Source organism: Anoplopoma fimbria, chromosome 14 (assembly GCF_027596085.1).
Source record: "Anoplopoma fimbria isolate UVic2021 breed Golden Eagle Sablefish chromosome 14, Afim_UVic_2022, whole genome shotgun sequence".
NCBI classification, from domain to species: domain Eukaryota; kingdom Metazoa; phylum Chordata; class Actinopteri; order Perciformes; family Anoplopomatidae; genus Anoplopoma; species Anoplopoma fimbria.
The window spans coordinates 14,499,463-14,526,602 of record NC_072462.1 but is presented as its reverse complement, the minus strand read 5'-3'; the positions used below and the strand labels follow the sequence as shown (position 1 = coordinate 14,526,602).

General features: G+C 39.0%; 1 protein-coding gene across 1 annotated transcript in view; it reads left to right on the top strand.

Moving 5' to 3' along the window:
• Nucleotides 1–624: 624 nt before the first annotated feature.
• The window catches only part of rgs3a (regulator of G protein signaling 3a), a 76,705-nt gene continuing 50,189 nt past the window's right edge, over nucleotides 625–27,140 (top strand). The window contains 5 exon segments of the mRNA XM_054613195.1: nucleotides 625–711; nucleotides 1,018–1,095; nucleotides 4,741–4,852; nucleotides 8,031–8,074; nucleotides 21,216–21,350. Of these exon segments, the coding sequence (XP_054469170.1) occupies nucleotides 703–711; nucleotides 1,018–1,095; nucleotides 4,741–4,852; nucleotides 8,031–8,074; nucleotides 21,216–21,350 (378 nt within the window). The 5' untranslated portion in view covers nucleotides 625–702.

The window sequence follows — 27,140 nt, the reverse complement described above, 5'->3', positions numbered from 1 at the left end:
CTTTAGGCTACAGCACTTGTCAGTCTGTCCCTGGTTATTTTCTACACTTATCTTTTAGACAGAGCACAAGAAAATAAGACCTGTGCTGATCAAATGAAAAGGCTTGTTTGGGTTTGTATTTATTCTCTAATGATGATGATGATGATGATGATGATTATCATTCTTCATGGTTTTATAATTGGAAATACTGTTTGTATTTTTATGAAGGCGGAAAGCAGAAGCAAGTTATGTCAAGATATGAGTCATTGCAAAATAAAATGCCATTATTTCTGCATATGTACATACGGTATACAGTTGTTAAATAACCAAAGGAGACTATTGTGAGATAGGTCAATTATTTGCACCTACTGCAATATTTAAAATACTGTTTGTATTTTGGGGTTTTTAAGCTTTAAACTTTGCAGGGACTTTGGTGGTACTTCCTGTTGATTCATTTAGAAGTGTGCAGCACTGACCAGACTTCACACTGTATGCAAATGTTACACACAAATTGTATTCCACCCTGACTTAAGAGGAAGTTCCCTCCTCCCACGCTGCCGCACTAGTTCATTTTAAGTGAGTGTATCTCGTCATACTCAGATCAGACATATCGACTGACAGTCGCAGCTCGCTTTCTGTCTTCATAGAACAAGTTTCAGTTGTGTTTCCCTCCGTAACACGAAGGCTTATCGCTGAGCAGATCGTTTGAATTTGGGAGCCAAAATGGATTCTGTACTGAAACCTTGTGTTTTATTTATTTAATGCAAATTTCCCCGCTGCGGGACTAATAAAGGATTATCTTATTTTATCTATCTTATTTTACTGATCTGTTATATTCTTGATTTTCATTTAGAATTTTTTTAAAAATATATTCATAGTTTTGACAATGATGCTTAAAGTAATAATACAAGTAATATGTGCTGGTGTTTACGTATTTGGTGAAAGAAAACAACAATTCAATTAATAAATGAGCCTCAAAATGATTTCCAAAGACTTCGTGTCCTAATCTGTCCGTGTATTTTTATGTTTTATGTTCAGCCTCTTGACCTGTGCAGCCGATCTCTCATCATATCTGAGGAGATGATACTACATGAGAGCAAGCACCAGTCTCTCAAGGTAAGTGGCATCAGTGTGTTAATGATATCAATATTTGTGTTAATCTTTGTTTATGCGTGTGATGTGAGAACGTGCATGGATAGTAATTTTATTACAAATTAAACATTTCTGTGTGTTTGCTTTGTGTAAAAAGCTCCACCCTGAAGCTCTTTCCTTTAATTTAATAATAATATTTCAGTTATTGCCCAAAGAACATCCAACACTTTATACAAGATATGATCGAAAACTAATTTTAAGAAAACCCAAAAGCTACAAAATGGTGCGACGCAGAATTTGATCTTGTTGATCTGAGGAAAGACGAAAATGCCATTTTCTCCCTCCTCCTTTGAAGAGTTTTATAATTTGATTGATACAGAAATATTGAGGCCCTCTTCTCTCCTCTCCAGTCTCTTAAGGTTGCACAAGACAAACAGACCAGTGGCAAACATTTTGTTGCTTTGTCACAACCAGTTATGGAGTTGGTTTTTTCGGCCTAACTCGAAGTGATGGCCCATTGCCCCCAATGTGCATCTTCAGTCAAAACGTGTGTATGTTTTAGAGTTACATATGTATATGGAAAGGGTAAACAAGTATCGAGCAGCATCCTGAGAGGAGGAATGGGAGAGGAGATGTTACAAGAATGTGTAACTCCTCTTAACTATCAGACCGATACGAGTTGAGGGAAATTAATAATTGATTAAAAAGGAGAGTGCGAAAGATCTGACTGAAGGAGAAATAATGTTTTATGTATGAAAAGAAACTCTTTCAGTATGTATTAATGATCCTTTCACAATATATTAAACAATGATATTTTGCACAATAAAGGTATCTACAAGAAAGTAATCAAAAGTATTGGTAATAGAAATTTAAAAGAAAGATGTTTATTCTCTAAAAAGTACTTTAATGCTATAGGTGTTAGAAAAAACTAGGTTTAATTGGCTTTTAGGGTTGAACATGCAAATTTGTTCTTCAAAGACACTAATAGGGACTGTCGACCACAACCAGGTCCCTTAATGTAATCTTACCTAATTAATAATATAATAAATGTCTGTTAGCCATGTTCACTCAGAAAAGCTGACTTAACATTACATACCCTCGTTCAGTTCAAGCTACCGGTATTTACTTTACAAATATTTGCATTATTTTGACACATACAGGTACATTTTCCCTAAAAGGAAAATTTGTGACACAGGTCAATGTTTTACATTTTGGCAGAGAAATAATGCACAACCAAATAATCACCGGATAAAACAGCCTGCAAATGATAACTCAGGGTGAATGACAGCTGGATATGTTTGTGAAATTTGAGGTTTGGGAATATGTGTTTCAGATAAGGGAAACCTGTTTGAAATTTCATTCTGATGCTTTTCACAAGAGACATGTTTACAAAGTCTATGGGTATTTGGAAATAGGAAAGTCGGAGAAAAGAGGAGTATATTTTATCCAATGAAGCTCTTGCAGAAGTTCTTTAATTTGCCCTGTCAGGTAATCTTTGCTGTGCGGTGCAGTGATGTGCACTGAATGCTGGCATGGAAGTTAATCCGGCCTCTCTCTGGGGTCAGTCATTAAACAAATATTTAAAAGCCAGTGTTTGTCAGAAGGGAGTTTCTCTCCATTACTTTATACTGGCTGTTTTTAATGATCAGTCAGTGTTGTTCCAGCTTTTCTCTTTGCTCACCAGAGTTTTTTTGCCAGGGAAGCAAACACACAAGCTCTATTGTTCACTCAAACATTATAATATCTGAACACAAATAATGAGCAGAGCAATGCATGTTTTTTTTTAAAAATGTAATCTGATTTAGTCCAAAGTGACATTTGGACAAAATTCATTTTAAGTGGATTAAATAATAGGAATACTTCAATTTGTCATTTGGTCATAAGAAATGTAAATGGATTAAGTTGCATGAATTTCTATTAAGTAATAAAACAAGTCCTGGTAGATAGCTATGGATTTTAACATAGTTATCTAGTTAGCAAGTAATTATGCAAGTAATTAAATCAGTTTATGAAGTTTTTTTACTTCTTCAAGTCCTTCTACTTATACTTTCAACACGGCCATACTGTATAGCACACATTGGTGGTTTATTAGCCTGCTATCAGTTGTATGCTTAATACTTATAGTATTATGAATTGTATGAATGTGTATTTGCATGTAATATATGTGTGTCTAAAAAGTATTTGCTGCTCACCTCTCATTTGCTCTGGCTTTGTTCTTTACTCTTACTTGCATCCTCTTCCACCCACTCAAACCTACATGCGCATATGCACACACACAGACACACACACTAACCACATACTGGCTACATCTGAAATACCTTCTCTGCTATCTCATCCTTCAGAGGAAGCCACCAAAGCAAAATCATTGTGTTGAAACAGTGCCTATCTACATTAATTAAGCTGTATTTCTATTATGTGGCATGAAAGCACAAACTTTCATAAGCTGCTTTTATGCATACATCTAGGCTGTTCTTCTTATTTTTTCATCTGCTTATTTATCCTTATTCTTTATACTTTGTTCCTACTTACTTTTCATGTAGAGGCTTCACTGGCATGAATTTTCTCACTAAACCACTGCAGAATCATAAAGTCATGGTCTTTTATGATGTGTTGCAACTCTTTGTCAAATACCCAAAGTAACAATCTAGAGTTTGTGTGTGAGGAGTTTGGAAGTTTGCATGTAATTAGGTTAAATCTGCATGTCTGCCTCTTCTGCACACACTGACATCAGTCCCTCACATCGAGCCATCCTTCCATAAGAGCAATGAATAACATTCAATCATTATTCTTGGACTATGAAGGGGATACTTGGGGATACAGCGAAGGAGAATAGTGTCTTCATTTTGAAGAAAGTGTGGGAAAATACAGAATCACCAAGGCTTTAAAAGCAGAGATACATTAAATGATCAAAATTCAAGTTTTACTATATAATAGCTAGCTATTGTAACATAATGAATTGTAAAAAAAAACCCAACGTATTGTTATTACAGTTTAATGGGCTAGATATGATGTTTCACAGTAATATTGTTAAAAAGTCTTTAAATTCCTTAAGCAATTAACATAGCAGACATGTATAAAATATTATTTTCTGCAGACGCTGGGTCATATTACAGACATGTCTAATACTGTTACACTGATGCAAGAATATGCATGTTCATGACTTTGATGGAATAATATAAGTAAAGCAAAACAGTACAAGCATCCAAACTAAGGTGATGAACTAATAATAATAATAACTAAAATAATTCGATTTTCATAACTGTTCAGGCAGCTATTGCATCTTTGAATAGAGGGGAAAACTGAAGTTAATGAATAAGTCAGTACAATTTATAGCACAGGATTAACACTCAATAGGCTAAAAAGCAAGATGTGGCTGGATGTTTATGCATATGGCCATAGTTGTTAAGTGTGAACTGCATTTCCTGTGCAAGGACATGAGGTGGGGGAAAAGCTTTTGTATGGGTGAGAATTGTTAGATGTTAGGTGGTGTATGTGCAATTTACTGGATTGAAGATGTGTGTTTGTGTCACAAACACACATCTGTACACCGCAAAGTAAACACGTGTCACAAACTTTGTGACACGTGTTTACTTTGCGGTGTACAGTCCTGGTGAGAGCAGGTGACACTCAAGTATTAAATTCACAATCTTTGCCCCTCATATCTTGTAGGTGACAGTGTTTGTCTACAGCGATCTGATGCTGGTGACACGAGAAGACGAGCCAGGCAGGTGTAATGTCCTTCAGAGTCCCCTGTTCCTCCGGCAGCTGAGGCTCCAGGACGGTACGTATGCTTAAACACATCTCTCAACAAACTGTGGGAATTTCTGTTATTCTTAGATGTCAGAGAGGTTCATTACAAATTCATGTAACCACAAATTTCGTCCAAAAAGAAAAAGACATGAACCAAACTTGCATTATATATATACATATTCTGTATATGTAAATATACTGTATCTCCAAACAATCTTATCTTTTACAATGTTAAACCAGGCTTGCCATTCACATTTACAGTTCAATACAGAATAAAAAAGGGAAATGCAACACCCAAACACACATATTGCAAAAGTAGAAATAAACCAACAGTTCTATGATTACAGTGATATTTTCAGTCGAGCTTAACAAGAGGATATTTAGAGAAAGAACGCCCAAGTTCCTGTTGCTTTGTCTTTTTATTCCACCTCTGCGTAAACAACCATCTCCTCGAGCAATATGGAGAGAATAGTTTGGCCATCAGGGCCACACAGAGCCCGGGCAGGTCAAATAAATAAGGCTCACTGTAAATATCTGTGTTTAGAGTTGTGGGCGGGGACAGGCTTGGGCCAAGGCCAGGGGTGAAGGGGTACACTTAGACCCATAATGCTGATAATTAATAAGCGTAAGAAACTATCTGCTCAAGCTGACTATCATATTGTGTGTCGGGTGAGTTCATTATTAAACTGAGCAAGATATAAATCACAAAACAAGTTAAAATTGTGTGGTGCAAGAGTGTCAGAAGCTGAGTGAGAGTAAACAGGATTTAACAGTAGGGTAGAAGTGTCAGGATAAATGGATTGATTTAGCAGAATATCAGGTGGTAAAAGGATGTTGTTGAGAGGAGATCGTCTGTTCTGTCGCCAAGAATAATGAGTTTTGCTGATTAATGGCAGTGTGAGGTGAAGGGGGAAACAACTGTGGCTCTCAGATCACTAATTGGAAATGAATGTACCCAATCAAATCAACCAGTCAGTCAATCAGTCAATCAGAATATACACTACCCATAGCTCACTGGTGTTTTTGCCTAAAATTATGTTGGGGGAATTCTGTCTTTGATGACAATGTATGACAGTGTTTATGAATTTTACTGTAATGTTTCTCTGCTGTATGTAAAGTGGGCAATGTGTCTTCTTTGGATGCATTTAGTTCATAAACCATAAACCCTTGTTAGACCCTTGCGATGTAAGATGCTGCTTATTAATGCAGCAGGTTAAGCAGCTAAATGAACATCTGTCACAGAGAAAGTCTCGTTTTGGATGTCGAAGCTCTTTTTACAAATGGGAAGCATACAATGTGTGATTCCACTGATGCATGCAGATCTTAAGATAAGACTGTATTTAGCATTAATTTGTCCAACCAACCGTCTTTCACATTCCCGTTTATTTTGACTGAACACTTTGGGGAATGTTAGAATATGATTTTATTTCATATGTTTAAGTCTATACTTATAGCATATCTGCTGAGCCAGACTATTTTGTCAAACACTCAATTAGCTAATTACTTGTAGATATTCAACAGGAATATAAAAAAAGGACATTCCCTTTGCAGTCAACACAGAGAAAAATTATGTTGAGAAATTGTGCAATAAACACTCAGGCACAAGCATTTATGAATTTAAACTGAAGCCCTCTGACACAGAGTGGCCGGAGCGGCTCTGCCCTCCCAACAGACATCGCTGGTCTCCTCTGGGCCACTTGTGACCTCCACCCTTCACCCAAACAATTGGAGAGCACCAGGGTGGGGATTCAGTAGGGTTTGTGTGTGTGGGTTTCATGAGAGGACACACACACACACACACACACACACACACACACACACACACACACACACACACACACACACACACACACACACACACACACACACACACACACACACACACACACACACACACACACATCTCCACCCTGCTGCCTGTCATTGTTATTTCGCTTCGGCAGCGTCACTCAGGAAAGAGGCGCCGGGGGATTGTGTTTGTTTCAGCAAGGGTGTGTTTGATGTGTGTATGTGCGTGTGTGTGTGCATGTCATGACACAGTACAAGTTCAATACGGGGGCTTTCCTGTGTTCCTGTCACCCCGATACTATGCTTAGGAGCGTGGGAAACATTGTTGAAAACACATAAAACCAAATTTACAGTCCAAACATTTGTCGTCCTAAACTTAGTACGAAGATGTCTTCCACCAGGTCAGCCACATGACCTTATCAAGCCTTCTGTCAGCTGCTGCGCCAAAGTTACAGGAAAGATAAAACTGTGATGCAAAATGTTAAAGTGGGGGAGAGATCAATCAGTTAACGACAGTACAAGTTGCTTTTTCCTTCTTTTATAGTATTGTCCTTCAGTGGAACAGGAAGTGAGTGTAAGTGACAGGGGTTTACTGAAATAACTACACCTTTGACAAATCAGTAGGCCACTGCTGTCAGAAAATACTTACACTTGAGATTACAGCTTTTCAGAACAAATATATAAATGTGTCTTTTTGAAATGGTAGAGAATAGTACCATTCTTTAATTCAAACCAAAAACAAAGACTTCTAAAGTACGCTGCTGTATGACGGCACTCTGCTGGATTATTGAACAGAAAGATATCCAACAGTGACCTCTGCTGTCTATTCATCAAAAAGACGGTTATACAAAACAGCGTTAAAAACCAGTCAAAGAGCTTCCTGTGGAGGCTGCTGTCTGCTGTCAATATTCAGAGGTAGAGGCTTGAGACCAGAGGAAGCGTGTAAACCCACAAGAAGAACAGGTGCTTTAACATGTTCATGTGCGCGACATGGTTAAAGACATGTAAGATATTCTGCTTGGAGTTATAATTTATGTTAATGTATTTGAACAAACTAGATTGGTTTTGTTGTTAGAGTCAGGTTTCTTTTTTAAAAAACTGTCTGTTCTAAAGCTATTCGATCATTCTGCCATCAGTTCTGATGAGCCACACCACGAGGATTAAACTGAGTTAGTACCTGAATGCTCTTTCTTGCACTTGTATTAAGATGTATTAATTAAGATGAACTATTATATATCAACTTACACATTATGATTGAATAGTCATTGTTCTGACCTAAAGTAAAAGCCTTCCATTAATAAAAGTATTTTGGCAAAATCAAAGATGCTCTTTTATGTACAAGAAGGAAGTGAGGGGAAATGAAACAGACGAAATGTGTTTGGGTAGTTAGCTAAATTAAAGTCTTTGTTTTTTGTTTACAGATTATGCTGAAGAACTGAGATTCTACCTTATCCACATGACCGAGGTAAGAGAAAGGCTTGTATGTGTTATAAGAAAAAGAGGGTTTAATTTCTAATTTGACTGTGAGCCGGAGGGGCAATCGACTCTAGTGGAAATCACATTAAGGGTAGGACACGAGGATTAGCAGAAAGCTCTAATGAAAAAGTATTTCTCAGGTCTGACTCCGTCACACACACTCCATGTATTTGTTTATGGTATTTTTATATATAAATCGCAACAGAGAAATGCTGAAATGCATGATGTAAAGATTTTTAATCTTATTTTGAAATTACATTCAAAGATAAACAAAAGGTTATTGGAATATAATTTTCTACTGAACTATGTGGCGCAAGAATAGTAGTATTCAGTATTAAACAATATAAATGTGTTAAATATGATGCATCTATCTATTTACAGTTTATGTTACATTTGTATTGCAACAACTGAACTATGGTGGTATTAAATGTGTTTTTAGCAAAAGGCAAGTTCACATACAGCAGAAAGAAAAATTCTATTTTTGCCTTACAGGTGTCAAAACCACTAGAACATGAGATTTACCAAAATTTTATTCAAGATGTGACTATGAATAACTCAGTAATTAACTGCACATTCTTCAGTTGCAAGTCACAGAAAAATCTGTCTTCATTTTTCTCAGACTTTAAATTAAAACTAGGTGAATTTCTTACTTTAGTGCAGCTCTACTAAATTTGTTTTCAAATCACCCAAAATATCACTGGCTGTCCTCCCAGAAATCATTAGTGTTTAGACAGCATTTTTCAGGAAAATAAGAATTAAAATAAGTTTGCCAGAGCAGGAGGGTGTGTTATCTGACAGATACTCAGATAGGATTTGATAGTTTAGAGACTGTTTGGCTGTTTTCCAGTCTTGAAGTTTTCTTTCTGCCTGGCAGCTCTGCTGCAGTTTATTAGTGTGTTTAGCAGATGATGGTGATGGTAGTTGGTTGTCCTCCTTCCATCTCTTCAGCTGCCCTCCCTTACCAACATCGCCTCAGCCAGATTCATTCTGATGTGAAACATGTAATCTGGCAGAGCATAAAGGTGTGCTGCAAAATTGCTAACATTAACATGCTGAATGTTAGCTATGCAGATTCATTTATCCTGTACTAACAAGAATGTGTAGCTGGGTGGCACCATGGCGAAGGGTAGGGTTGGTGTTCAGAAGCATTTTATCAAGTTCATGATTCAGTATTGAACCCACTCGTAGAATCTAAATCCATTTGAAACCCTTACCAAATATGGATGCAATGGTAAATGGACCTGTACTTTTATAGCACTTCTCTAGTCTCCCGACCACTCAAAGAGCTTTAACACTACATGTCATTCACCCATCACACCCATCCATACACTGATGGCAGGGGCTACAATGCAAGGTGCCACCTGCCCATCAGGACTATTGAATCATTCATACCCATTCATACACCGCAGGCACAGCCTTCGGGAGAAATTTGTGGTAAGTGACCAAGGAAAGAAAATGTGAAATTGGAGCTTTTAAACACTGAATGTCTGAATAGCTAAAGGGCCTCTTTTTTTTATCCCTCTGGCCACTGTGAGTCTTCTGCAATTTGTTGCGACTGCAAATGTCTGCTCATATGGATAATCTTTTCACAAAGCAAATATAAACCCCGACCCCTCATACTGCACACACACACACACACACACATACACATTGTCACACTACTTTTTGCTTTGAAATGTGCCGCATAACCTCATTAGCAGCTTATGAATCTTTTAAAGGGACTTTTTTTTTCATAAATTTCAGACAAAATGAGGGGCCTGATATCTGTCCCGCCAGGCTGGAAAAGAGGAAGGAAAAGGCTCCAATATTATTCAGTCTATCCAATTAGGCTGCATATATAAATATAACCTCCTACGTAAGACAGCAAATGAGAGAAAGGGAGAGAGTTTGAGCAAGTTAAAGGCAGATTTGGGATTTTATCCGACACAACACAAGTAAAGGTCCGCTAGAAGGGTTGTATCAGCTCGAGTTCAGTTGTCTTTTGTGCACTAGCTTTCATATGTTATCATATTTCTTAATGTTTTACATTTTGATACTGAATTGTTTATATTGTATAGTTACATTTGGAAGATCTCTGTGTCTTGAAGCTTAAGAGATGTCACATAAATGCCACACAGTATATGACCAAATAATTCTCGCATTGGTAGATCACACTCATAGCAGAAGGGACCAGTGGCAGTTTGACACCTTAGACTTGACAAGACCTATTGGTTCTCTAGCAGAACAAGTCAGCTGTGGCAGCCTCGCAAGGATGCCCCCGAAATACCAAACTAGTGCAGCATATACTGCAGAGTACATTCAAGATAGACAGAGTAACAGCAAATAGATTGTGTGTCTGTGTGGTTTCCAGTTAGGATTTACTTGGCAGCCTCATGCCTCTTTCCCTCCCATACACACACACACACATACACAAAATGTGCAGCCATCTATTATATTTGATACACATGTCAGCAGTTCATTTTATACCTCAGGGAACAAACGGTAGCCACAACGAAACGCTGCATGCAGCTCTCTCGTACAGCTCTTATCTCTCACTGGTACTGTAAGAGATGCTTCTCTTCTCTCTGTAATTCAGGTATACTCAAAGCCAAACTGCTGCAGTGCTTATTTATCTTCAAGTGAACACAGAGTCTTTACAGAGTGGTTGACCTTCTGGTCCTGCTGGTAGGACAAGCTGTGGTGGGGACGGAGAGAGGGAGGAAAGAGAAGGAGAGCGGAAAAGAGCGGTCAAGATGCAGCCATGTTTAAAGTGTTTAAGTGATCCTGACCCTCTCCGCTGCTGTGTGTGTGTGTGTGTGTGTGTGTGTGTGTGTGTGTGTGTGTGAACACACACACACACACACACACACACACACACACACACACACACACACACACACACACACACACACACACACACACACACACACACACACACAAAGAGCCGCCTTATAGCTCGCTGCACTTTCTTATCTAAACATTGCATTTGGATGGAATACTTCTATCCCCATTACTTGTAATAGTTACACTATTACTGCAAAATTCAAACAAACCTTTACTGACATACGTAAACACAGATGCAGGCATTAAGTATATGACTTATATCACACAAAACTTTCTGCAGATGACTCAATCATCATGCAACAGATCTCTCAACTAGATCTACTCTTTTTAGTGAAGCATTGCATCTCCCACATCGTGTCTCATCACGTCAGTTTATTCAGGATTTTCTGCGGTGTTTATTTTGAAAGAGACGTGCATCTTTGAAATAATCTCTTTGCACAGGGAATTATCTTATGAGTTACTCTAAAGATGTTAGCGTAGATTGCGGTAAGGAAAAATAAAAGTGAAGGAAGAAAAGCTGTCCTTGTTTCTCCTCAAGGTGGAACGCTGTCACAGTCCGCTCCCCTCCTTTTGTCTACTCCTGCCCTTCTCCTCCATCACTGGAGGTCATCCTATTTTAGCACTTGCTCAAAACGGAACTGATCTAACCCAGATTTACACGGGAAAGTGTGTGTGTGTGTGTGTGTGTGTGTGTGCGTGCGTGTGTGTGTGTGTGTGTGTGTGTGTGTTTGGGGGGTGCAATTGTGTCTCTAGAAAGTCATGGGTGTGCGTGTGTAAGTGTGTCAGTGACGCAGGAAGAGAGGAGGCAAGAACGCGTTGTGTAGGTAAATGAAAAACACAGACAGCGAGGAGAGAGACACTGTATGAGATTATTGAGCAGCGGAGTGCATCAAGGTCATCGCAGAGTCATCATGGGCAACTTGGCGGACCGGGTTGGGCCTAAGAAAAGGTTCGTTAGGGAGGCGAACTCTCTTCAGAAGCATCTGCTGTCCGACTGCGGAGATGTAAGTCCTACTGACTGATGGTTCGGCTCACGGTGCATTCACCGGTTCAGAGAGGGAGATTTGTATTGTTCTCACTGTGTAGCTGCATGAAACAAAGAACAGAAATCATAGCGGCATTTTTGTAGCTTGATAGAAGAAAAAAAACATTGCAGTATAGGAAATGTGTCATTAAGAGGGAGATGACTTTTGGTCGTTACTGTTTCTGACCCACTTTCTTGAGTTAGTCATAAAAAAATAATTTGCATAAAGTTGGACAGTTGTTCGATTAGCTTATATGTCACTATGTGACTTAATAAATGTGAATACAGTGGAATTTATCAGTGGCACTGAGTTTACCATGATGACTATGATTTTTCCAGAGTCTTATGTTATACTGTGCTAGTGCTGATGTTAGACTGTACCAAAACTTGCTCTATTCATGTGGCTCTGATTATGTTTCCAGTGAAAGCTAAGAATACCAGTAAGTGCCTGTTCACTCATTCACAACAATTTTCCCCTTAATTTCCACTGTAGCCATTGGACACAATGCAGTTATTAGTATTCAGTAATGATTGTTAGATTATGAAAAATCTCCACTAACTAAAGCAAAGCGATAACAATGACTTAAACCATTTTCCTCATTTGACCGTAGTCTGCACTGCATTTACATTATTTTTCGGATTTGTACTTCTTCATTGGTCAGTTGTGAAAACAGTTTCTCTCCTGAACCATGCACGCAAATAATAGTTTATATGGGGTTGGCAGTTTTTTTTTGTGCACTTGAAACAGTGTAGAGAATGTGATGATTGAGAAGATGAGACAAGAGGCAGCAAATGCAGCGAAATACTTCCAGGTGAAATCACAGTGTGATGGATTGCGTGTAGGCCGCGGAACAGCGAGGGCGCTCTGTGTTTGGGCGTACATAGCTCAGTGGGGTGCGTACAAATAGTCGTTTATTTCAAGAGGTCTGTGTAATGAAAGGTCACAAGGCTCTTGGTTGCGTAGGCTGACGTCCGGGTGACGTTTGTGGACTCAGTAAATAATGGTCCAATTTTGATTTGAATACTTCAAGTGAAGACTCCCTGCTGCTACCTTTTCTAGGACTAGCAAGACATCTTCAACATATCTAAGAATTTACATATATATAGGTGCTTGTTAAATAAGTGTGCCTTTTAATGCATCTCTGTGTGAAGTTTGTCCCTGCTTTCAGGCACACCATTGATTGCATGACATACAGGCTTTCACCTGCAGTCTGAAGGCAGGTTGTGAATGATATGCACCTAGGGGCTTTCGTCAGCACACTACTCACTTTATGGTAGCCATCCATAACATGGCCATGGCAGGAACAGTCACCTGGGGGGGTCTGATTGAACCGAGATGGACCCTTTAGATTCCAGTTGGCCGACAAATTAAAGTGTACTTTCCTTTTTGTCTGATTTAATATGCCTGCACAGATTGGCAGTACTGCAGTGGCAGAGGCTATACATCTAAATATCATCACTTAAAGACCTCCATCTTTGCAACATGATTGCATTAAGATCTACGACCACCAACAACTTACCCCGCAGAAATAGATTCAGTGTTGATAGAATTCTCCTGAGCTGCACTAAACTTTGGTTTACCTCCCTCTTCCAATCACGTGCAGGGAAAATGGTAACGAGCATCTGAATTATTCAATGGCTTTTATGGGGAAGTGTGCCGAAGTAATTTTCCAAATTAATAATTGATCTTAAATTTCCATAGGTATGTTTTTAATAACACATTAGTATTTAACAAAAATGTAACAATAAAAGGTTAAATCATAGCAAATAAGAGACCATTAAACTCATATGATGACCACTGATGTATGCATATATCCCCATACAAATGTCAAAATCACAAATGTAATGTAAACAAACTTTGTGCATTGACCTGAATTCTAATCTTATCCAAGGCTAAATATGCTTCCATGCTTATGCAATACAAGTCCAATTGTTTTGATCATATAAAAACACAAAAAAGTAGGGATGCACCGATACTGACTCAATTAGCTTGATCATATACGTATTTGTAACCATGGGGCCGATCTTTTCATTATATGGTAAATTACTGTAAGCATGAAGACTGAAGATTTCAGAAAACCTCTTGTTGGCCCCGTCATGTGCTAATCATCCTCCCCGTTGGCTATAGGAAGTACCATGGGCCACAGACTCCAGTTTACATGCTCTTTTCATGGTTGCTTTGTCCGGGCAAACCACAGAAGAGCTCCGAGCTGGAAACCAGAGAAACAAACTAGAAATAGATGAAAGAGTGTGGGAAAGCCACGAGCCAAGAGTTGAGACATTCCATTCTTCCTTTTTTTTGTGGAACATAAATCATGCGTTTGTTTGCGTGTGGGGTGTAACTTATTGACAGTTAGATGCTCTATTAAGGGTTACCTTTTAGACCATATATAAGAACACATTCCTCAGCATTACAGGGACAAGAGGTCAAAAGCCTGAACCTTGTTTTTAACATGGTTTGCTCTATATCGTTCATTGTGTCCAACTCCAGGGTAAAGAAACACACTCAAACCCAGGCATTTCCTTTTGATTATATAAACTCCAACGTTTAGTCAGACAGTCATGAGACAGTCATGCATTGGTAGCAGACTTGACCTCCATAAACCTTGACCTCTGCAGGCATTCTGATGTTGTCAGATATATGAATGGGAACCATGTCCAAAGTCATAGGGTACATTTGGGCGCCATGTTTTACCTGATTTAATTGCGTAACAGAGGCAATAGTTGTCAAGACATTTCACTACAAACCAAAAATGTCAACCTCATGGTGGTGTGAGTGAAAAAAGACCACCAAAATCAGTAGGTGTCTTCCATCCTCTGGGGACCATGAATGTGTACAAAATGTCATGGTAGTCAATCCATTAGATGTTTCAGTCTGGACATAAGGTGAACCAATCATTCCCAGAGCCATTGCCCTAGCATCCCTACAAAGTAACAAGGAAGACCACAGGAGAAATGAATAGATGATAAGAGGAAACGAGAATTTGAGTGGCTTTTATTGTTCAAAAAGTCAAGCTAAGCATGCTGCTTAAGCATTATTAGCTCGTGTTTACGTGTCACCTAATTGAAAGCCATGAACCCATTAAGTGCTACAGTTACAAAGCCTTAATGCTTAGAAGTGAAAGCCTTTAGCCCAGAGAATGGACAGAGAAGGAGGGTAATAGATAAGATAATAGGACGATGACGTGCTGGTAACTCAATCGGGATGGATTGATTAGTCACGATACCATGTTCAGCACCAGTGTAAGGGCTATTACTAAAAGGGTAAGACGCTAGTGTGACGGTGTAAAGAGATTTGCAATGGAAAAAAACACTTTGATCTTTGAGGAGCATAGATGTTTATGATAAGAATACTTGATATAACAATTATAGCAATTTACATTTCATATATTTCACCATATCCTCTGCTTTTTTCTGGGAAGTATCTGTAACACTATTAAAGAGGTTTACATTATTATAATGATCTTTAAAACTCTACAGTATTCTCACTATCACTATCATAATCCTGTTATTGCTAAATGTGCCTCATAGATTACCATTGCAAGATTACATTGAGAGAATTCCACTTTTTCTTCTGTTTCTCACTGGCATACTTTCTTGCCATGAACGTTTGTTTACAATCTGCTTTTACAAGTGAGACATATCTGCCTCCAATGTGTACACTCAAAACACTCACATCTGAACCTAAAAATACACTCCACACGTAAAATAGAACTAATTTCATCTTGGCAAAGGTTGCAAATGTCAAAAAGAGATAATAGATGCTGAGACTGAGTTGGAGTTTGGATAAGGGCTCGGAGGATCTGGGGCAGGAGGGTAAGCTGGGATGGTGGGAGGGGTTTGTAGCCCATTGCTGTGCTCTACTTGCAAACATTCCAAGCAAATTATGATGGCCTGAAAACAAATCAATTTGCATTGTCAAATAACTTTTTTTTATTTGACAATGATTTTATCAGGTTGCAAACGGTGTGCTGCAAAAAATGTTCTGAAAATATCCATGCAATTATCCATGTTAATGGAATAATTTGACATTTGGGAAAATATGCTAATTCACTTTCTTACCAAGAGTTCTATTCAAATATTGATACAACTCTGGCACCGGATTAGTTTAGCGTAGCTTAGCATAAAGTCCACTTGTAAAAAAAAAAAACATGCACCTCTGAAGCATTTTTATTAAAATGTTCTTGCTTTTTAAGTCCATACAAAAAACAAATTGACAAGTTGTGTTGGAGTATACACTGAGATATTCTCTGGTGGGAGCACTGACTCTCTTGAATCTCCGCTGATTGCCTCATAATGATCACTCCAGGAAGTCCCTACTCACTCCAAGAAATACTGTGGTATGTAACAGCTTCAAGTCTTTCAGCTAAGTTAAACTAACCAGCTGTTAACTCTTTCATATTTACCATACAGATATGATAGTGTTACCTATATCCATGTCTAATCCTCCGTATGAAAACAAATAAGTGTATTTCCCAAAGCATCAAAACTATTAACATTATCAAAAAATGTTTGATCCTTTCCACATGAGAGAAAAAACACTAGAATTGGGTCATCAATACCAGGCAGTGTGGAAATACGATACCTGCATGTCTATTTAATAGTATTAGGTACATTAGCTGTCACCTGTGCTGAAGCAGCTTAGGTGAGCTGTGTTGACATCAGCCCAATGACACACTGAAAGTGCATCTGCCAGATGGCTCAGAGGGAGGGCTTCAACCAGGGAGCACTTTAATCAATCTGATTAAGGGGAAATGCAGCCTGTATTTTTAGCCACTCCATGGCAGGCCAGTGGCCATTCATTGAATTCTGTCTCATTAGCTCTCATGTTTATCTCTTGGGTGGGTGGATTTATAAACAGGGGTGAACTAAAGTAGGAGCTAGAATCAGGGCACCATTAGCTATTTTAGCTAATATGGTTCTCTTGTCAATCATTTTATGAATAAGATAAATAGTCACGCTATTATTCCAATAATAAGGGCTTCATTTAGGACCTGACTCGGCTGCCTAAGTTGAAAAATTAGAAGTTGGCTTGGAAAAGGGTAATTTATGTTTTCAAGGCCTGCAGCCTGTTTTACTAACCGGATGCTGTTTAATGCCAAGAAATAATGTGACTTTAGCATGAAAATCCCCAAAGAACTGCTTCCACAGTGTCAGGGGGATCCAGCGAATTCCTTTCAAACTCAAAACAACCCAAATATTAAAGGGTGATTTGGTCCCAACGTGAATATGTCATTTATTACAATGAATTGTGATTTAAAGTAACTGCTATTTTTGTTTAAACCCTAAAAGAAAAACCAAACATTCTGAATGCATCACGAAAGTGAAGTAGTACTGCTTCAAACTAAGAGACATCTGTTCCGGCAGCATTACGGTATAGAGAGCTCCAGCTGGCTCCAGACGATTCCTGCCTTAAACATGTGGTCTGTGACCAGCTGTCAACAGTTTACTCATTTGCTGGCATGACTGATTATTTTAACTAATGTAATGCAATGATTTGCAAGTCACTGTCAGGAAAACTTTCCCAGATTGATCCAATAGCGTGTGTATAGTGTACTAATGACAATCGAGAGAGAGAAGGAAATTGATTGCTGGAATTGAAATCTAGAGACAAATAAATCATCATTAGAAGTCTCCTAGCAGAGCATAATTAATTTTGAAGATATGATGCAAAAAGGAAGTGCACTACTGCGTATGCTGTATTACTCACAACAAGAGTGGCCTGTATGTTTCTCTACATAGCTGTCATCATCTGTTATTTCCCCCTATTCTTTTTTAATCCAAGACACAATGTGCATGATGTCAGTAAGTGGTTTACAGTATTATATGCACCGTGTCCCTTATATTTACACACCTAGACTGAGTAAACATACACACATCCTCTCTTTAACAGATTAGGATGTAAGCCCTCATGCAGCTCTGAGACCTTTTGCTTTGCCACGCAGAGCAGAGAGTCCCAGCTGGTTAACTTTTTATGTTTTAATCATTTTACGTTGCAAAGGCTACATAAAGACTGTTTAAGTTCAAACTGGTACTTTTATGCTTTATGCTGAGTGTGTGTGTGTGTGTGTGTGTGTGTGTGTGTGTGTGTGTGTGTGTGTGTGTGTGTGTGTGTGTGTGTGTGTGTGTGTGTGTGTGTGTGTGTGGATGCAGCTGCATGCATTCCTCTGGGACTCTGAACTGCTCCTCACAGATGTGTTTTTATTTATTGTGGGCTAGCCTGGATCAAACCTGTCCATATGAGGCATTGTTTCCTGGAAAGCCTGAGCGTTTACATTATTTTTACAGTATTACTCATCACAAATAATTACTGTATTAACTCAGGCTCAAAGGATATGGAAGACATGGACGTTTGTTACATTTCTGGCACTTACAGGCGTCATTAGCATCACATGATTGAATGTTAGTTGGCTTTATGTTGTGACCATGTGTCATTTATTTTATTTTTTCAAATTCAGATTACACACTGCTACACCTCAATTTGGTGACTGCATAAGTAGTGTTGCTTTGCTGTCTCTAGGCAACCATGAAATCAAATGATGTCAACTTGTCAGCTAGCTAATCCCGTGGCTAAGTAAAGAAGGAAAATTGTAAATGAAAATGAAAAACTTTCATTTCAGTCTTCATCATTGACCTGATGACTGATGAAACTGCTCCTTCTGCTTTGTCCTGCTGCTAAATAAAAAATAATATCAATAATATATCAATAATCTTTTCTAAAAACTAACCTTTTGATGAACCATGATGACTGTTTACTCTCCACTTCACTCATTGGGGTTTAAAGAGGTTTGCTGACCTTTCCTGACCCGTAGAAAAATAATCTGAGAAAGCATTATGAGATTTTCACTGGCAGCAATATCATAAGGTTTGCTCGGGGGCTTGTTGTTTAAGTTGAAGTCGGCGTGTGCATGTGTGTGCATTTGTTCCGAGTATTATGGCCTCAGCGGTGCCCTTATAGACTCAGATACAGTCCAAATGATGGATATCAAAGAACATCAACATTGATTTCTGTCCGCTCTGAAAAAGACCGTATTTCATCATCTTGTGGTGCAACTGAAAACAGTCAGGCTCAATTTTATTAGGGCTATTGCGATCTAACCTGCTGCCCTATCTTGTTATTGTCTCTTTTTTTCCTCCACGTTTTTTTTTTATATTTTATTTTCGTCTTTTTCCAATATGCAAAATACACATACAAGAAAAAAAGAGAAAAAGGAACATCAAAAACCCTAAGAAAACAATATTATGTACCCCCTCTCCTTATAGTCAACACTTTTACAGACAACTGTGCCTTGTATGAAGTCAATTCTATAATTCTATACAAAACAGCCGTGACATTACAACCATTATTGCAGGCTTTAAATGCCTTTTTCCCAGCATTAGTATCACTAACACCGACAGGGCTTTAACCACCAAACATTCTGTGCCACTAGACCCTACAACAGCAGCATCCCCATTTTCAACAGGACATTGAACGATATTGAAATCGACAGCTAGGCCAAGGGAAGGCAACACAACATGGCATGCGATAGTCCATGCAGCCAGGGAACAGGCATAGAAACTAGCATCATGATTCACCACTGATCAGGGCACTGAGCGTCAAGGAAGGCCCCGAGGACTCAAGTCAATCTCTGAAGACTTGCACAAAATGGAAAAATCCTATTTATAGCCTGACTCGTGCGCCCAAAAATGTCAGGAAACAAATGTTTTTTCTCTGACACCGCCGGAAGCAGAGCAGCCAAGGTAGATGATATAATGAAATTGGAAAGCAGAGAAATGGCAAAAAAAATAGAAACAGTAAACAAAAGGTTCCTTTCATTTTGTACTTTAATCAGAAAAGTAAGGAATAATGGAAACTATTCTTCAACTGAACATGCCAACAAAGGCAAGTCAGAGGAGTTGATGTGAGTGTTTATGGGTGTTTAATTGCACAATTTGGTAGTTGGTACCCTGAGAACCATAGATTTTGTGTTTCGATAGAAAAGGCAATTAGGCGATCCTACAATTTGCTCTAAAGCCATGGATTGCCAAGTCAGCAACGTGCTGTAGCTGAGTGCACAGAAATTATAAGAGCCTGTATGTGTGAAAGATGAAACAAGGAGGCATTTCCACCGAAGCCCAAACGAGGCTGTGTTGCCATTGTGAAAGGTCCGTAAACAGATGTAAACCCTGATGTCACCGGAGAGAGACACATTTGTCTGCTTTACAGATTTAGTGTTTTCTTACTCTGAAGCCCAGAAACAATTCGAGACTTGAAATGACACACTCTGACACAACATGTTCATATCCTAGACATTATACTCCCATTAACCCTCCTCCTTTAACTTTTTAAGAGATCTTCTCGCAAGCCAAATTTGGATTTGGAGCAAAAATCCACATAAATGAGTTTTGTGTATTATATAAAGGATTCATAAGATCTGTCTTTTATCAAAAGTGCATTGCTGGGATCATGACCAAAAACCAAATGGAGCCATTAAACTAATAGAGATTTAATCTGGACATCAGTGAGATCAAATGCAGATTCTGGATGTTCCTAAAGAGTCGACTGAGGGATATTTATGTCCTTTTTGAGAGAAAAGCTTTTTGATCAAGCTCAGCCAACTCTAATTTAACTGCTGCTTGTTAAATATTTATTCTCATAAACCTCCCAGCAGCAGAGTGTATTGATTTTGTGCTCTTTTTAGGAGTGCCATTGGTCAGGTAATTGTTTTGTCAGCATATCCAATTCTGCTTGAAGTGGATACTAGGCCATTATCTAATTTCACTAATGCTTGCATTTTTTTGCCACTTTACAGTCTGTGGTGTCATGAAGACAAAGTTCAGATGACAACTGAAGATGAAACAAGCAGACAATAACACAAACGGGAACGTGCTGGCACATACACACAGTAGTGCAACACATCTGATACTGTACTTGTGATCGATTAAGCTCACACACACACACACACACACACACAAACACACACAGACACACACGTTACATTACAGTCATTTAGCAGACGCTTTTATCCAAAGCGACTTACACACACATACCCACGCACACACAGGTAGCTCCAGTCTTGAGGTTAAAGAGTTTGATTCACTCTTTTGCATTAATACTTATACTTAAACTGGTATAATCCTATACATTGTGCTCTTCCCATCTGGAACCCTTTCACTATCCAAAGATCAGGAGACACTTCTTCTTCTCCTCTGACAGCAGATGCCTAATTGCCTGCTGTATTTCCTCCACCTCTCTCTCTCTCTCTCTCTCTCTCTCTCTCTCTCTCCCTCTCTGCCTCTCTAGAAGTGTGACTGCCTGCTCAGCCTCGAAGCCTATTCAGCAGACCAGAAGCGCCGTGTGTGTCAGTGCCTGAAGGACAACATTGACAAGCAGCTCCAGCTTCACAGGAGGGAGCCTTCCTTTCCACATTTTGAACAGGTATGCCACATGGACACGCTCGTCTAGGAGCATTTCCGCTTTCGTTTGAGGCCAAAAATGAATCAATAAACACATGAACACATGGGTATGCATATATTTGTGCATGCCTCCATCACAGATAACCTGTGAACACCACACACTTTCCAGCATACACACTTTCCAGCATCTCATATAACCATCTTTTTGATTTTACATTTCTTTAGGCAAGTTTAATGCTGCCTTTTATCTGGCTAGATTGGAATAGTCCCACTGCTTTACTGGAGTGCAATTGAAGTCTGCTTGGCTCTCTTTAGTTACGCCAAAAGCAAAAATCAGGTTTCTGTTACTGCTCTCTTTCTATTGAATAAACTTTGCCTTGTGAATTGTATTTGTTATGATTATTGAAACACTAAATAGTTGACCTGTGGTGCGTTGACAGCAGGAAAGCCTTTGTGTTTATGTTCCGCTTCCGTCTCACCGTACAAAGTACTGAACAGTTGTTAGTTATGGCTGCGGTTTACCTTTAAAATGAATGTTTAAACTGCATAATGCTGCACTGTGTAATAGCAAACTTTGTCTGCAGTTTGGAGCTGGGCATATTTTTTGCAACTATAAATAATGTTTTGTTTAAACAGTAAATTTTTTGGGCCAGAAAATCAAATCTTGAGTGAGCCAAAGGATGCTAAACATTCAACAGAGCTGAGAGAAATGGATGATGATTCTTTAAGCAAAAGCACAGATTTCAGCTGCTTGTACCTCTGGAAAAAAAAATCATATTTGTACACCTGTTTTACTGTCTGGAAAGATTAAAACAGATCAATTCAAATTGAGTTTAATCCCCTACTTGTAATGCAGCACAATGGCGGTGCCGTTAAGGATGCTCTGTAACTGATCTTTAAGTGCTCACTGGGCTCAATCGAGCGCCCTGATTAAGAGGGTGACAGCAGGGGAGCTGTCAATGAGATGACTGTGGCCCATTTTGGTCATTTCAAACATTACCTAGGGAAATCTACTGAACAAAAATCTAGTTTTTCCTGTAAGGTTCTCGAATTTCTATTTGAGGATTTCTTTTTTGTGAGTGATTTCCAATCTGACAAAACCTTGAACCTTTGTGTGGAACTGTGTTTAGAGGTGTGAAGGTGTAATATAAATGTGTCTGTATGGTGCATTCAATTGTATCGATTATAGCTTATTTATTTTCTTAATTCCTTACTTCTTTCATCCGAATGGACAGACAAGACATCCCATTCATGTCATTAGTTTCAAAGCAGTCTGACCCACTTCATTTGAGTTTAGCTGAACAGTGATTAAAAGGGATAAATAGACGTGTGTGTAGATGCCACACCTGTTGTACATCAGTGGTTCATTTCATCAGCATATGAAAGAGAGAAAGAGAGAGGGACAAGCCGACAGTACTTCATGCCTTTCTCTCTCTGCAAATGTGTGTATTCATGTGTTTCCATGTATGTGTGTGTGTACTTTTGCAGATTTGGTTCATACAAAACGATTCAATTCAGACCCGATTACTGAGACGTTTAAATGTCCAAGAACTTAGCCCGTATTTTAGACTACGTGAGGGTGAACTTTGCTCACGAATTCAACAGATTTAAATATTTAAACACTGTTTAACAGATAAAATACTTGTTCTCTAAAACACTATTTACATTGTACGTGTAGCTTTCTTTCCTCCCATGATCAGTATCAATTAGTTGCATCTGGCCGAATGATTGAACACATATACACACACTGCAGTGATCGATACGTTCAATAACAAAACAGCTTCGAACGCATTATAAGTCATGTAAGTCAATGCTATTTACCCAAACTCTATTGACTGAAACAGTATATTGATCAGTAAAGACAGGGTTAAAAAAAACCTGCCCTGATTGATTGCTTTTACAATTTTAATTAGTATTTAAGTCATGCAATGACCCTTGTAGGATATTTCCTTGGCCCACATGTTAAAGCTTTTTGTAACTCGTAGATAATTATGCTTATTAAAGCTAAAGCTGTTTTCTTTTCTAAGACAGCAAAATAAACCATCTAGTGAGTCTGAAAGGAGGTACCAGGCAGTATTGCTTAGTCAGAGCAACTGAAGTAGTATAAAAAGTGTGATAGTCCACACAGTACAGTTGGGGAGGGAGGTGTATGGGTCAAACAAACACAGGACTTTTGCCCAGGAGTCCGCTGTTCGTATCCCGTGCGAAGCTAAAAGGCTCAAACACATTGAAAGCAAAGATGTATGCGCTTCATTTGACGTGCGTCAGTTGATGCTCCTATGGCGCAATGCAGACATCAGATTTGAAAAAACTGTATTTTAGGAATAAAGTCACTGTTCGGGCAGTTTTTTTGTATATTACAGAAAGCCCTTAACACTTCATTTTTTAAATTGTGGACATTAATGGAAGTTTAACTTCCATCCATCCATCTTCCGTTACCGCTTATCCAGTTAAGGGTCGCGGGGGTGCTGGAGCCGATCCCAGCTGTCAATGGGCGAAGGCAGGGTACACCCTGGACAGGTCGCCAGCCTATCACAGGGCTGACACATAGAGACAGACAGCCATTCACGCTCACATTCACACTTACGGGCAATTTCAGAGTCATCAATTAACCTAACCTGCATGTCTTTGGACTGTGGGAGGAAGCCGGAGAACCCGGAGAGATCCAACGCTGACACAGGGAGAACATGCAAACTCAATATGAAATCCACTAGATGGAAGAAGTCTCACTCTGTTGGAGTTCTTGGGACTACAAAAACACAATCTTTGGCTGAGTACAGACACCGTTCTGCAGAGAGCAGGCAAACCAGCAATCAAGTTTCAAACGGTATCTAGTTAAAAAGTGACAGCTGATGTCACATAAAAAGCTGCTGTTTGTCATTTTAACAAGTGAGGCAACAGTAGTTGCTTTTTTAATAAAATATCTTCGACTGTGGAAAATCCCTAACCTTTGATCACTTTTAGCTCTCCCCAAACAGGTACTGTGGCTGCAGAAAAAACAAGTTCTGGGTGTCTCATTTGATGCTACGTCAAAGCAGTTTGATGTTCCTCATTTTAGTGCATGTTCAACCATTAAAACATTAGGTGTACTTTAAAACGTGCGCCTCTGACAGCGTCAATGGGTTTGGGCCATAAAGGTTGACACATGACTTGTTAGTCACGTAAATTGTTAGTCAGTGAGATCCTAAATAAGCAAGTGTGTGTGCGTGTCCTACCCTGTGGAATTATTCCTGTGTACCTTCTTTGCACTTATTACAATCTTTTACTCTTATCTCTTAATAAATGGAAATAAAAACGGTGTGCTGGAGGCAAGAAAATACATTCTTAATCATTTTACATCTAGACAAATTAGTTCACGTTTGATTGAATTTCTCCAGAGTACCTTAGAGGCAAATAGTTTGTATTTAGTCAACTCCAGATGTGCTTAATTATATGCAAATCAGCTTTGCCAAGTACGGGAGATATGAGGAGAATTGAATTTGTAGTATTCTATCTGTTTCATGTGAGGCTTTAAAAACGAGTGCCTTGTGTATTTCACTTGGGAAGTCTCCTTTGGGTATTTTGATATAGGCAAAAGAAAGGAGGACACATTCCTATAGATAGACATGTGTAGACGCATTTGGGTCACATCCCTTCACAGACGACCACTGCATTAGATAGATACATTCAAAAAAGTACATTCATATCTGAATCACATGATTATAAATCTGCCACAATGTCCCCTTGATAGATATCCACAATCATTGGTTTGTTGTTTGTTTACTGACGATTCAAAACTACAACTTACTGAATAGAGTGTATCTTTGATGCACTATGTGTATCCTTGTAAGTGAGTAAGAATTGCAGCAAAGGATCTTTACAAAATATCCCATTGAATCCCACATTTCCCTTGTGTCAGAAACTGCATTTGTCGGCTAATGCACAACGCCGAGTAAATCCAAACTTAGCTGAAGCATGCACTTTACTCAAGAGTTATGGTCAAGTGTGCCGAGACAGGCAGAATCCCACCCATTCTCCCTACTCATGTTCTTTTGTCCATTCATGTTTTTCCAACACATGGGGGTCACTCTGTCACAGTGTTGTCGTTGTCAGCAGCCGCCCTAGTTCCTCCAAGTCCCTGAACGGTTTGAATGCTAACCTTTGGAAAAATGTGGATATGAGCCCTTTTCACATGAAGAATCTTCGAATCATCCAGTTCCTCTGGGAATGGTGGGATTTTGCCAGTTTTCTATTTGGTGTAGAGAATCAGTTAAAGTCAGAAGATGTTAAACAGATGATTTGAGGCGATTGTTTATGATGAATAACCCCAACTGATGTGTCGCTTTCTCTCTGGCTGTTACTCTGTCAACGCCGTGAAATAAATAATTACAGAATAGCCTGACATGAAGTTATAGATACCCACAAAATATCTTCATATCTAAACAAAGTATCTATGACTTAGAATGGGAGGCGGTGTATGGGGATGACATAGTTGGAGATGGATAGGGAGATGGTACTCTGTCAGGTGTAATGCATTACATTATTTTATTATTGTATTTTATTATTATTTGATTTTGGTAACATATTAAAACTCCAAATTCATTTAGATTGTTATATTTTGTGTTTTTGTCCTGATTACATGTTCATGATTTGAGTGTTTACACCTTGTGATAACTTTGTTCAGTATCTATTTATTTCTCAACATATGTGTCACACTGTGACATCACATATTTTACAGGGGCCGATTAAGGGGCGGGACTAATGTGACCATACCTTAAGTGCTTTTGGCCTTCAAAGTAAAAGCAGGAAAGTAAAAAAATGTTTTGAACGTCAAGGATCTTTTATCAGAATCAAGTTTTAATTCCCGGGCTGGACAACCTTCTGTGTGGAGTTTGCATGTTCTCCCTGTGTCAGCGTGGGTTCTCTCCGGGTTCTCCGGCTTCCTCCCACAGTCCAAAGACATGCAGCTTAGGTGCATTGAAGACTCTAAATTGCCCGTAGGTGTGGATGTGAGTGTGAATGGTTGTTTGTCTCTATATGTCAGCCCTGTGATAGGCTGGCGGGTGTACCCTGCCTTCGCCCATTGACAGCTGAGATAGGCTCCAGCACCCCTGCGACCCTTAACTGGATAAGCAGGTTACGGAAAATGAATGGATGGATGGAAGTTTTAATCGTGTGATTCCTAAATTACTGATATAATAACTTCTGTATGCAGTATATACTAAACTAATAATCTATAATACACATTGAACCCTTTTATTTGTTTCCGTACTCATGTACACTCACCCTTGTGGTCCGGTACCCCACAGCCATTAAAAGCTTGTGAGCTCTTTACTTGGAAAGCTTCCGGTACATTCTTGTCTGGGCAGTAACAGCCACTAAGCTGCTGGAAAAAGAAAATTTGTTCAGCTACGCAAACACACACGCCCTCAAATGGGAATTAAGGCAGGACTGGACATTTTGAAAATGACAGCCGCACTTCATCACACACACTGTTATGTGCAATGAGCGATGCCAGCACTCCTTCTCTGAGTCAAAAGAGAAAAGCAAACTAACTGCAGTAAAAGGTGCATAAATCTTCCCCATAAGAACACAGGCGACCATGAAGAGGGAAAAAATAGAAAAGCTGCTGCTAATGAAAGAAATGTGGCTGTTGAGGTTTGGATGCGGCTTGTTCAGTTCTCTCTCTCTGGCTGTCTCATTTCACATTTATGAGAATCTGTTTTAGCTGCTGAAGTGTTTATTACACAGCATTTATGTTGGAGGAAGCAGTGACTGAGTAGGAAAAGGACTCTCTCTCATTCCCTTTACATCTTACTCTTTCTCTCCACTT